The sequence below is a fragment of the Fusarium falciforme genome, chromosome 8 (genome assembly GCF_026873545.1).
Source record: "Fusarium falciforme chromosome 8, complete sequence".
NCBI lineage: Eukaryota > Fungi > Ascomycota > Sordariomycetes > Hypocreales > Nectriaceae > Fusarium > Fusarium falciforme.
This window is the reverse complement of record NC_070551.1, coordinates 3,330,711-3,343,075: the sequence shown is the minus strand read 5'-3', so window position 1 is coordinate 3,343,075 and position 12,365 is coordinate 3,330,711. Positions and strand designations below refer to the sequence as shown.

At 51.9% G+C, this 12,365-nt stretch overlaps 4 protein-coding genes across 4 annotated transcripts; 2 read left to right on the top strand and 2 right to left on the bottom strand.

Annotated features, from left to right (window-relative positions):
- Nucleotides 1–110: 110 nt before the first annotated feature.
- On the bottom strand, nt 111–3,150 carry NCS54_01080100 (Hypothetical protein; the record flags this gene model as incomplete). The annotated part of the gene is made up of 3 exons (XM_053156096.1): nt 111–1,183; nt 1,239–1,374; nt 1,432–3,150. 3 exons carry the CDS (start codon nt 3,148–3,150, stop codon nt 111–113), a joined length of 2,928 nt encoding a protein of 975 aa, XP_053012071.1.
- Nucleotides 3,151–4,048: 898 nt separating this feature from the next.
- NCS54_01080000 (MFS domain-containing protein) lies at nt 4,049–5,662 on the top strand (the record flags this gene model as incomplete). The annotated part of the gene is made up of 1 exon (XM_053156095.1): nt 4,049–5,662. One exon carries the CDS (start codon nt 4,049–4,051, stop codon nt 5,660–5,662), a length of 1,614 nt encoding a protein of 537 aa, XP_053012070.1.
- Nucleotides 5,663–6,664: 1,002 nt separating this feature from the next.
- On the top strand, nt 6,665–7,766 carry NCS54_01079900 (Hypothetical protein; the record flags this gene model as incomplete). The annotated part of the gene is made up of 2 exons (XM_053156094.1): nt 6,665–7,461; nt 7,514–7,766. The coding sequence occupies 2 exons, from the start codon at nt 6,665–6,667 to the stop codon at nt 7,764–7,766; spliced, it is 1,050 nt and encodes a 349-aa protein (XP_053012069.1).
- A 2,238-nt stretch (nt 7,767–10,004) lies between these two features.
- On the bottom strand, nt 10,005–12,031 carry NCS54_01079800 (HET-domain-containing protein; the record flags this gene model as incomplete). The annotated part of the gene is made up of 3 exons (XM_053156093.1): nt 10,005–10,041; nt 10,407–10,663; nt 10,763–12,031. 3 exons carry the CDS (start codon nt 12,029–12,031, stop codon nt 10,005–10,007), a joined length of 1,563 nt encoding a protein of 520 aa, XP_053012068.1.
- Between the last annotated feature and the right edge of the window lie 334 nt (nt 12,032–12,365).

Sequence of the window (12,365 nt, the reverse complement as noted above, 5' to 3'; positions counted from 1 at the left end):
CAATGACAGGATAACACGAGATAGGGAAACCCCAACCCCTGAGTACACAGGTACGCTATCAAGGTAGCTTCAAAGGCTTTCTTGGAATTTGGAGAAACAGGGAGGGTTTCTCACCCATAGATAGACTCATTCAAATCATGTCCCATATCCTTCCTTCTCTCTCCTGACGAGGCGCATTCTACAGGTGTGGCCTGGATTAGAGATTCCAGAATCGCGCCAAACGAGTTGCTTATACCCCACCGGTTTGCTGGACTTTGTGCTATTCTTGACATTCGTCTGCCTTTGCCAGACAGCAGCCGCAGCCCCTCCTGTAGAATCTTTCGAGGTGCTCCAACATTGCAGATGTTTCCTACTCGAAGCAAATTTGCTGACATCTTGTGCCCCAGCCTTACATACGTCTGCACCATTTCGTCATCGCAGGGCCGATCGAGATAGATAAAGTATATTTCCGGCTCCTCATCCGACTCGACACCGGCTGTTGACATACTGTCCACTCTTTCGCCCGAGTCCGGGGTTCCATTTGATGGCCGAGCTCTGGGCTCTTGCTGGTGCACTGTGGACACCGTGGACACGCTGTACACCCAGAGACACAGGGTAGCCGCATAAACCGCGAAAGGCTCCAGGAAGTCGTTGACGCTATATCGACGGACATACCACAGAACGGCCCCGGCGTGGACGAGTGCGAGCCTCGCCTTGAACTGATCGGCAATAACCCATTTGCGTAGATGACCACACGCCTCCTTGTACTTGATCTTGTCAAAGCCTCCACTGGAGCTTCCCACATCAGACAACGCAGCCACGTATTGCATGTGCTTGATTGGCGTCAGCAGCAGCAGCCGCGAGAGATGGAGGTGCAAAATAGTTGGATGTTCCAGTCCACCTGCCCTTGCCACAGTTCCATTTGCGTACCAATGCAGGATATCGAGGCAGTCACAGGCGCTGTTTCTCCATTTCGACATGATGGGTAGCGCTGGTGGCCATGTTTCGGCAACAGACTGAAGAGTTGAGCGGGACTCGATTCTGGCATTGGGTACCCAGTTCGACAGTCGAGTCTGGTACTGAGTCATGGCCTCACTCGTCCTCCCAAGTATTGCGTAGATGAGTAGCAGGTAGCCGAACTCGCCGAGATGCGGCGGTAATCGCTTCTCCATATATAGGATTTCGATTGATTCGGGCATTGGACCTGTGGTGAATGGTGTCAGCATACTTGGTGGTATAGTGACTTGGGTGACCCTGACCAGGTTTGTTACTGTTGATCTCCTCCAAAGTCGGGGTTTCCCAGAGGTTTTCAGTGCATGGCAAAGGCGACGAGATATCCGCAAGGTGTACAAGGGGCTGGCAGTTGAATTCGAACACAAAAATGCAGTCCAGGAGCTACGTATCCGTCAGCAGCGTTGATAATCATAACCGGCTGTCACTCCAATTACTAACCCATGTCATCATTCCTGTGCGGATCTTAGCCTGGAAGTCTGACCATCGCTCTATCAGAAGTTCCGGTGGAGAAGTGTCAATTTTGAAGTCTGACTCTCGCATGGATAAAAGGTTTAGAGCCTTACACTGCTCCACGATGTGATGTCGATCAGCCATAGCCCGGTGTATCAGGTTTTCCCTGCCGCTTTGGACCATCCAAATGAGATTGAGAATGCTAGCTTGAAGAGTTGGTAGGCCGAAGCGAACAGAGGTAGAGGTCTGTCCTGATGGTCGCCAGAGAAGCTCGTGGTCATCTCGAGGGGGGGAGGAAATGCAGAACACCATATGGGCATTAACCATTTTGAACATTGCGTCCCGCCACCCAAGGCTCTGAGCCTCGGGGCAGTACCAGGCGCCGACGGCTGAGACGGCGAGAAGCAGAACCCAGTCATCTGGCTGTGGTAGTGGACATCTGGGATTTCGAGCAAACCTGCTCTTCTGAACAAATGGGTAGGGGGGGTGAAATTTTTCAAAGTAAAGCTTGACAAAACGCCGAATGTGAGGCAACGGAGGGATTGTCGTCGGCGCAAGGTTGAGAGCTTGAATATGAGAGGTTGACTGCACTTGTAGTATCAAGCCGTCGTAGACAGATTCAAGAACCAGATCCTCCCCGATTGTTGGCATACGTTCAGCCTCGAAGCTTGCGGAGAGAGGAGTGGATGTATGGTTGGGGTCGCCTGTACTTCTATCAGAAGGAGATATGTCCGTTGTTGGGTGTGTCTCGGTCAGGCAGCCTCTGAATGGAGCCCTCGCGGCCGCGCCATCGACATAAAATCTTCCCTCGGTCGCCCTTGAATCTCTTGAAGACGTCGGACTTTTAGCAGACACTGAGCGGGAGTTGTCCATGGCGACAGGTTCCCCATCTTGTTGCTCGAGCAAAATCCAAGGACCGTGTTCGACAAGGGGCCTCTGTATTTGACTAGAGTGCCCCTGCGGTGAAGTGTCTGGAGAAAGAGCGGCTCGGGAGAAACCCAGGGCAAATTCGAAGTCACCCAATGCCATGCCGTTACCAGATGTTGCGATAAGCTGACTATCCCACTCCGTCACCTCTTGATACTGAGGTGATAGCCAGTTTAGTGCAGACATGCCTAGCACAGGTTCGGGCAATCCTTGGCTCAGGGAAAAGTTGTTGGCGTCGACTGAACGAAAGGCCGCGCCAGGTGGCTCCTGTGGAAAGCTCGCGTTACTCGTCAGGTTGATAGTCGGTGTCCAGATGACTTGGTCAATCGGGGGTACAGTCGGGTCCATGGTCGAGTTCTCAGCATCATGTTCTCCACTGGGTCTGGGTACTCTCAGCTGCGGTGTCGAATTTCCGAGGTCAATCGCGTCGGGGCTTGGGGCATCACGGTGGTCTACGGAAGCCTTGCGTTTCCGTTGTACGGGATAAGTGCACTCGAGGTTCTTCGCGTGACATCGCCTACAGGGTGATCCTTTAGAGCACCGGACACGGCTGATAGCACACTCACGACAGGCTCTAGCAGAGGCGCCAGCCAGGTCGGAAGCGCTCTGCTCATGGGATGAGATGTGCCGTTGAAGGACGTCCAGGCGTGAGAAGGACTTGCTGCACTGAAGGCATCGGTAGGGCTTCTCACGGGTGTGGCTGCGAGTATGGCGCGTCAAGTGTTCCTGGCGTGCAAAGGTGCAATTGCAGATGTCGCACTTGATCTGAGCCTCGGCCATTGCGTTGCGCGGCCGAGATGGACGTCGACCCACGAGGTTGCATAGCAATCAGAAGACGGGAGACATGGGGTCGCAATAATCGGAGGTAGAGAGGTACGAGAGCAGCCTTGCCATGAGAAAAACGTATGTTTGTATCAGTGGATGTGATAAGACTACGTTGGTGGTTGTCGAGATGAAGTCGGCTAGAATCGCGTGAGCGGTGCACCTGCACCATGGCCGCGGGGAAGCCAACCCGGCAGTCATTGGTGGGGTCGCACTTTCCCCAGAGGGAACTGAACTGGCTGCTTGGCCATTGGCAACATCCAGCCAATCCGGGGAAACTCAAGACATAAGGTCGCCGTTAGAGAATAGCTTTTTTAACAAGTTAATAGTTTTAATAAATTGTTTCCTTAATTGGACATGAAGAAATCAGAGTTGCTGTCAACCTAATACTCTTTTCTTTCCTCACACTGGGCAATCATCACTGTACAGCAATAGTACCTGCCGTGTTGTGCGGGGCCCCCCGCCGGAGACTCACCATCAACCTCCGGTGGAGAGAGGCCGCTCCGGTGGGGGACCATACGACCGGCCTCGACATGGTGAGCCGGGTAAACAGGCCAAATGAGAATGGCATGGCATGAACCATTAACCCATTCCATTTGACTCTCATCCCCGCAATGTCTAATGCGCGGAGAACTGGGGTTGTGGGGTGATCCGACTGGATGGTCAACGAGCCTTACCCAGACGAGAGTAAACGCTGAGGACCAATTGCACGAGATGCTTCACCCCTGACATTCATGCCCACCGCTTAAATACAATCCTTTCTCCCTTCATGTGGATTGTTTCTGTCATCACCATCCCCATAGTTCGCAGACATTGACCACCAGCTACCACAGGCGTCCCGGGTATATGCTCCACCATGGCTATCAACGATGACAAGGTGACCAGGGTCAGCCAAGATGACCACCCTCACGACTATCACGGCATCAAGGACCTAGCCATCGCCAAGCAGGCAGCCGAGGAAGAGCACAAACTCACCTTTGTCGAAGCTATTCGGCGATACCCTCTGGCCGTCATGTGGTCTGTCCTGCTATCGACCTCCATCATCATGGAAGGATACGACATCGTCCTGATCTCCTCCTTCTTCGCTCAGCCCTCCTTCAGAAAGCACTACGGAGAGTACATTCCCGAGTCCGACACGTACCAGATCACTGCCTCCTGGCAAAATGGCCTCAGCAATGCCGTTAGCGTGGGAACCATCATCGGCGCCTTTGCCAACGGTTTCTTCACTCACAAGTTTGGTTACCGCAAGGTCCTCCTCGCCTCGCTCGTCATCATCTGCGGCTGCGTCTTCATCTCCTTCTTCTCCCCCAGCCTCCCCGTTCTACTGGTTGGACAATTCCTCTGCGGCATTCCCTGGGGAGTTTTTGCCACCATGGCCCCGGCCTACGCATCCGAGGTCTGCCCCATGGTCCTCCGTGGCTATCTCACTGTCTATGTGAACCTATGCTGGGCCCTTGGCCAGCTCGTCTCCGCCGGCGTGCAGGCTGGGTTCTCTGATAGGGAGGGCAAATGGTCTTACCGCGTTCCATTCGCCATCCAGTGGGCTTGGCCTGTTCCCCTTTTCATCGTGCTCTGGTTTGCCCCTGAGTCTCCCTGGTACTTTGTCCGCACTGGAAACTATGACGAGGCGGAAAAGTCTGTCACTCGCCTTGGCTCCACGTCAAAAGGCGTCAACGCCAAGCAAACCGTCGCTATGATGATCCACACCAATGAGATTGAGAAGTCTATTGACCAAGGCACCTCCTATATCGATTGCTTCCGCGGGGTTGACCTCCGCCGAACTGAGATCGCATGCATGGCATTCGCTGCTCAACCCTTCTGTGGCTCGGCCATGGGCGGCACTCCTACATATTTCTTCGTCCAAGCCGGCCTTCCCGAGTCAATCTCATTCCGCATGTCCGTGGGTGGACTTGGCATTGCTTCTGTCGGCACCATTGTTTCCTGGTGGTTGCTTCACCCCTTTGGCCGCCGGACCCTGTACCTCTGGGGCCTCGGTCTCCTTACTGCAATCCTGCTGGCCGTCGGCTTCATCAGCGTCGGGGCTAGTAACTCGGAAGGTGGCAACTACGCGCAGGCCAGCATGATGCTTCTGTGGCTCGGCGTTTACTATTTAACTGTCGGTCCTGTCTGCTACGCCATCATCTCTGAAGTTTCCTCGACCCGCCTCCGGAACAAGAGCATCTGCCTCAGCCGTATTGTCTACTATGTCGCACAGATCATTTGCAATGTCATCAACCCATACATGCTGAACCCAACTGCCGGTGACTGGCGTGGCAAAACTGGCTTCTTCTGGGCTGGGTGCGCCTTTGTCTTCTTTGTATGGACATTTTTCCGTCTTCCAGAGACTAAGGATAAGACGTTTGAAGAACTTGATATTTTGTTTGCTCACGGCGTCAAGGCTCGTGAGTTCGCCGGCTACCGCGTTGACGCCTACGCCGAAGGCGGTGATGTTTTGACCAAGGAGGGCTGAACACTCAGGGTTGTTAAGTGAACCGCGACCATTTGCCTGCGGCGAACAAATGTGATTTGCAGGCCAATGGCCACTGGCCATTCGTCATTATCCCTTCTGTACTTCATCTCTATAGCTTCACGTTTTTGAATTTTTTTTCGTCATTAAAGGCCTCTCCTGTCTAACATGGATCATCGTGACTGTAATTGATGACGGAAATCATCTCAATCCTAGACGCACTCAGGATCTGATTTTTAATTTCAGGAGTAACGAGGAAGAATCCATATGGACGCCCGACCTTTTAGACAAACCACAAGGAAACCCCCACGTCAACAATGTTCAAGACCGACCTGCCGCAGCATTTTATCCGGGGGTAAAAAAAAAAAAAAAGAACCCCTGCATCTGATCCCGAGCAACGCGAGAGAACCGAAAAGACCGAGCAAGCTTTGACACTCCCACAAAACCTCGACAAATCAGATGGGGAACCGAGGCTAAACGATCAGCCCACACCACCCTTGATCCTCTTGGCGTTTCGTCTCGCCTTGACGATCCGATATTTGAGGTGACGCGGGTTGCGATGCTTGTTTTTCTTTGTTAAGGACACGTTTGAGCCCTTTTGAAGACTTTTATTGGCTGCGTGAGGTCGTTCAATGTGGACAAGAGCAAGTTCGTACTAACAAATCTCCTTCTCTCGCCTCGGCCATGCCAAACACGACACGCCCTTCACTCGTCTAGAAGCCAAGAAATCATCCATGGATCTGATTTGCGCTCGTATATCAACAATCCTTGGCTTACCATCATTAATCCCTACCTCGCCTTACTGCGCCTCATCTCGCTACCCGCAACCTTACTTGATCCATGCCCTCCATCTTCGTCGTCACCCCACAAGTCGCTCTTGGCGAGGTTTTAAGCCCGCTATCTCCTGGGCACGTCTTTTCTAAAAGCTGAGCCTCCCCCAGAAGATTCGACCTCGAGCTTACGTCGTCATCGTTCCAACCGTTGTCTTCTGCAAACTGGCTCGCCATGTCAACAAACACCACGTTGCCGCCCGGCTACGAGCCCCCAAGCTACGCGACATGCCACAAAGTGACCGATCGCTGCCCTGTAGAGGCCTCCCTCTACGGTGACTACTTTAGCCTTGGAGGCTGCGTCTTCTTCGTCGTCGCATATGGAATCGCCCTCGTCGCTCAGGTCTGGCTCGGAATCAAGGGTCGCACTTGGTCGTACTCCATCTGGCTCGCCATCGGCACACTCTTTGAGCTCATAGGCTACGCCGGTCGCGCCGTCATGAGCCAAAACCCCTGGGTATACAACGCCTTCGTCATCCAACTGGTCCTGCTTATCCTCGGCCCAACGCTCGTCGCGGCCGCCATCTCGGTCACGTTTAAACACCTCGTTCTCTGGTACGGACGGCAATACAGTTTCATCAAGCCGGTCTTGTACCCCTGGGTTTTCGTTGGTAGTGACCTCTTCTCAATCGTCATCCAGGCTGCCGGTGGTGGTGTCTCCTCCGTTGCTACTGGAGGAGAAGAAGTAAACCAGAGCCTGCTTGATGCAGGCTCGTCCATGCTCATTGCAGGTGTTGTCTTTCAGATGGCCAATATGATCTTTTGCGGTGGCCTCATGCTCCTGTATATCTGGAGAAGACGTCGCGCCATCAAGAATGGTTCTGCGAGGCTGCAGTCATCCGCTGGCGAAATTGGACCTACCGAGGATTCGACTGGGGCCATCCATACGAGGGCAAGTGACAAGAAGACAAAGACTTTCGTTTATATCATTACCGTGGCGTACATTGCCATCATCATCCGTTGTATCTATCGGTAGGCCTTCCCTCGTGTTCATAATATTCACAGTTGACTGACAGGGCTACAGTATCCCCGAAATGGAGATGGGATGGGGAAGCGACCTCATGCAGAACGAAACTACCTTCATGATCCTCGACGGTGCCATGATTCTCGCCTCTGTGTGGCTCCTCACAATATTCCACCCGCACTTCTACTTTCCTTTCTTGAGCAAAAAGTCTAAGAAGGAAATGCCCGTGGACAAGCCTCAGGAGGGGGTGGGAACACCAGAATCGCACGAGATGGGGGCCGTACTGAACCGAGAGGACGACACAAAGAAGTGAACAGCCCATGCTGTGGAAGAATTAGGGTTGAAGATGGAAGTTGAGTTGTGAAAGACTGGTCAAATTTGCGAAGAGAATCTAGTTTCGGATCAGGCTGTTTAATAGGTAGACCGTACATAGGGCCTATCATGTTGGGGCTTTCGATATGAACCTTATAGAATAAAACTCAGCGTAACATGTTCAGTTTAAATTCAATTTAAACTCCCTTAGGTTGCATATTTTCCAACATCCATTGCGATTAGTTTCACGCTGTTGGCCAACCTGTTCTAAAACCATATTCATCGGGCAGATCGTCTCACCTTACATGAGTAGCTTATATAATGTTCTTTCAACTGACTAATGTCTTATTCCTGCAAGGAAATACCAGGGCTTTACCCTAGACCAGAGCAAAGAGGCCCGGAGTTGTTATGTTTCTGCTGAGGTATCATGAACATCCTATCATTAGATACATTGATCAGTGAGCAGCGCAGCTCTCTGGATGGGACCGTCAAATATAGGTCAAAGGCGGCTTGCAACGGCTTCATAGCGGAAGCATGCAAGCGTCAGAAATGACAAGGTATTAACTAGTTGATTCGTTCCTATCACCAACCATAAGTGGGATACTTGGAGTTAACGTCGTAGCAGGAGTGAGCGGTAATCCCACTATCGTCACCGCACGGTACTCTTTGAGGAACGCTAGATCACCGGGGTTGGATATCAGTGACCTGACTGGGTAACCTAAGTAGTATTTCTATGTCCAGACCATTCAATGTCAGCCAGTTGCATCGGCGTGATGGCCCATTCGGTACAGTGTAAACCTTATCCCACCTTTCAAGGGATCAGGGGATAGTATTGGAGTTTCAACAAGGGTGATGCGTCTACGTGGCGAGGCTGACGGGGCTGCGGAAATCACCAAGGGGCGATCGCGCAAGATCATGCGAGGTTGACCAAGCTCTATGTAAGTGGGAGCCGATGTCTTGACCGCTGGATTTGTCAGTTTCAAGCCGTATAAGTGTCGGGGTAATTCCGATTTCCGCTAATAGTTAGCTGTTCTGAAGGTCTGATATAGGTTTGACCCTAGAATGTCTACTGGCAGTGTTAAGTATGTGTTGAAAGTCAAAAAATATATATTGAAGCCTCCTACCTCGTCTCTAGCCTAAGACATGAGCTTTTATCGTGGCGTTCTACCATCAAGTGTCGAAGAGTGATTGAAAGCACCGCCCGAAGTCTGGTAAGTGTCACTCGATGTGTGGTTGATAGCTGTTAGGACCATGGATTTGTTCTATCACTTCATGCTGGAATCAAGCTAATCTCATAATTTATTAGACGAAAGAAATTGCCGAATTGCACGATGGTTTCCCTTCGTTCTTCCCTTTCGGCGACCATTTTACTAGCCCTGCATTCCATAGCGGTCTACGCGCAAATCCTCCCACTTGATTAGTTCTTTAATATAACGACCTTCCTTCACGAGCAGAAGGAGAATGTCACGCGATATCTTAACGAAGCCCTGGACCTCGCGACTGACGCATCTTAATTGGTGCCCTCGACAATCAGGAAGAGATTGAGGCTATCCTTCTTCCTAGATTGGAAGCACCTGGGTTTCAGGGGAGCGATATCAAGCATGTCATCATCACGCATGAGCACATCAATCACTTCGGAGGTGCTAAGTACCTTCAAAGGAAATTTAGCGCAGCCATCTATGCGTTTGAGGATGCGTAAGACAGAACCCAGAACAACTCGTGGTCAGTGCCAACCAAAGACAAGGTTGTAGCAGACGGCGACGTTGTGAAGTCTGGGAACGTTACGATCAAGATCGTGCACACCCCTGGTCAGACTCTAGGCACCATCTCACTGATCTTCGCAGTTTTTGATAACTCCGAGCCCCACGTTGCCGGGCTATCTGGGGGTACTGGAACTCCGAGATAGCAGAACCTGCGCGAGATGAAAATTACGTCGCAAAATTGATTCGCGGACATCGCTCGGGAGGAGGGCGTTGATATCCTTCTGTCCAATCACAATGTCGCCGATCGCGCCCTCTTCCATGCCGACATTCTTGTGCACCGCGGTTCCGACCTAGCTAATCCTTTTGTGGTTCTGGTTGAGAACTTTGAGAAGTACACGAGGATAAATGCACTGTGCTCAAGGGTTGTTGCTGCACGAGAAGGCATGGAGTTGTAGGTGTAGGACGGTCCATATCCCCGGTTCAGAGTATAGATCTGCTCGGAACAAACATCCCTCCTTGGATCATCCCGACGTCACTCAGGTGTTCTGGTGGAAGATGGCAGACGAGACCTTGCTAAGGTCATATACAAACTCAACATGTTGCCAACACCAAAAAACAAGCTTGTCTCTTGCCATTGCTTGTTCAAAACGAAGTCCAACACGCTATTTCTTCGCTAAACCAAAGTGATCACTTCTTCACAGCATCCTTCCAACTCCAAGGCCTCGCCATACATCAACCCGTGCACGTAACACTCTCCCCCGACAACATACCCGCCGCCACAACAAGCCCGAAGAACATGCGGCATGCTCGAGCCATTGAAGATGCATATCCGATCACCCACTTGACACTCGACAGGAACTGAAACCAGTCTCCCACCACACGTACGGGCAGTGAGTCGACAGTAATTGATAACTCCGGCACCCGCAGACAACTCAAACCTGCTGGTAGGCTCCCTAACAGGCCCAGCAAGGGACAGAAACCCCTTGAAGTCGATACCGTCAACCACGGCCCAGGAATCAATATGTTTGCAGGCATTTACGTAGCCATGGAAAGCGTCAACGCTGTCTGAAGTGTCCTGTTCGCGGTATCTAGCCCACGTCAACGTCTCGGCGAGGTCGGCGAATCTCCGTGACGAGAAATCTTCCTCTGTGACCTCTGCTATCGCCATTACACCCCTCGACCATGCTGCTGCAGTCTGGTGGCATTTTAGCATAATCTGAACACATTCATATACGTTTTTAGGATTGTTCGCGGCGATGAGGCTCTCAACTTGTGCCGGGCGACTTGAACAAACCGCCTCAATCGTATCGATGATTCTCCCGTTCATGTTAAGTTTGCTCGTATCGGCGAAGGCTACAGTGATAGAACTGGGCCCACCAGCTCGAAAGTACTCCTGTTTCCTCATAGGCAAAGGTATGTCAGGGAATCCTCGAGTGAGCTGGGGCATCCAGGAGGGCTCGCCGGAGGTCGAAGGTTGGAAGTAACACAGGCCAAGAAAGTCCAGACTTCTCCTCTCTTCTAGACTCCATCTCACCAGTCTTTGAAGCATCTCGGAAAAGGAAATGTCGTAATCAGGCTGAAGCAGAGGAGACGCCCGCAGCGACGGCGGCATCAGCCCGAGAACACTAAAGAGATAGTCCTTATCTTCAGTACAAGAGAAGTTCGTGGTTGCGGAAAGCAGCGCCATCAGGTTCTGAGGCTCTTCAGCCCTCAAGCTAGCCATTAGCATGAGGTTCATGGCATGTATGGCGACTTGCTGTGATTGCTGAGGCTGCTGCAGCTGTATTGTGAACGTCGATAGGATTGAATCTCGGGCGACGTCGAGGAGGACGCCCCAAGGCAGGGTTTGCTTTCCGATAACGAAGACCGGGTTCTGAGATTTGACAGCCTCCTGGATCACCCATTTCCGAGTGAACCACGGCAAGCTGAATAGAGATGCCACAGCCGGGCCATATATTCGACTGATTAGCGATGGTGGCGCTGAGGCCTGAGCAGGGCCTTCAGACGTCTTCTCCGATTCGCTAGACGTTCGGGTTCCCGAGTTGTGTGATTCTTCTGTAGAGCGAGAGTGCATCGACTGGAACGTCGAGATGGCGCCTTCAAGTTCGGGGGTTGCGTCGCTCAGCCATATCAAAGTTCTGCTGGCTCTTGAGTAAATGTCGGACATGATTTGGACCTGAGAGTTCCGTTCGGAAACATCAGCCTGGTTGATGCACAGCGAATCAGCCCAGATCATCCTAGGTGAATCTGGATATCGCAAGCCGCGAAGCGCAGCGTACAGACTTGGTCCAACCTCCGCGTAGCCCGTGGCCAATCGGATCCTTGCTTGGGGAACTGGGCTGCCCCAAACATAGGAGAGCGCTTCGTACTCTGGTGCATTATCCAGGCTGTGGATTATCAACTCGCACTCGACTTCGTCCTCATCGGCTCCTCTATGAACCTTCAGAAGCCGAAATTGTTTGGAGTTCGTTGAAGACCGGAGAGGTATGTAAGAGTATTTCGGTACCTCAGGACGCTGAACAGAGGGGGATTGATCTCGCTGAGCTGACGGTGGACGCGACATCCTGGGTCTCTGCTCGCGTGGCTGTTGTTGAGGGAGATCTCTTGCTGCCTTGCAAGGGCAGGGAGATGTGGGGTTTTGAGCTAGGACTTGTCAGGACTATCCATGTACCTCAGCCAGTCAGCTGATATAGCTGCACTGTCTTAGGTACAGACAGAACTCGTTACAGGCCAAAAGACAATCACGAGTTGAGGGTTGTTCTTATATGATAATTTATTGCTGTCAAAGCACAGCGGTAGTATTACCAGAAACAAGTACGACGAGTTATCCTCGCCCATCTCTGTCTCTGGTTGGTCAGTCCCGTTGACTGAAAAGGATAGGATAGCGCCCGAAAATC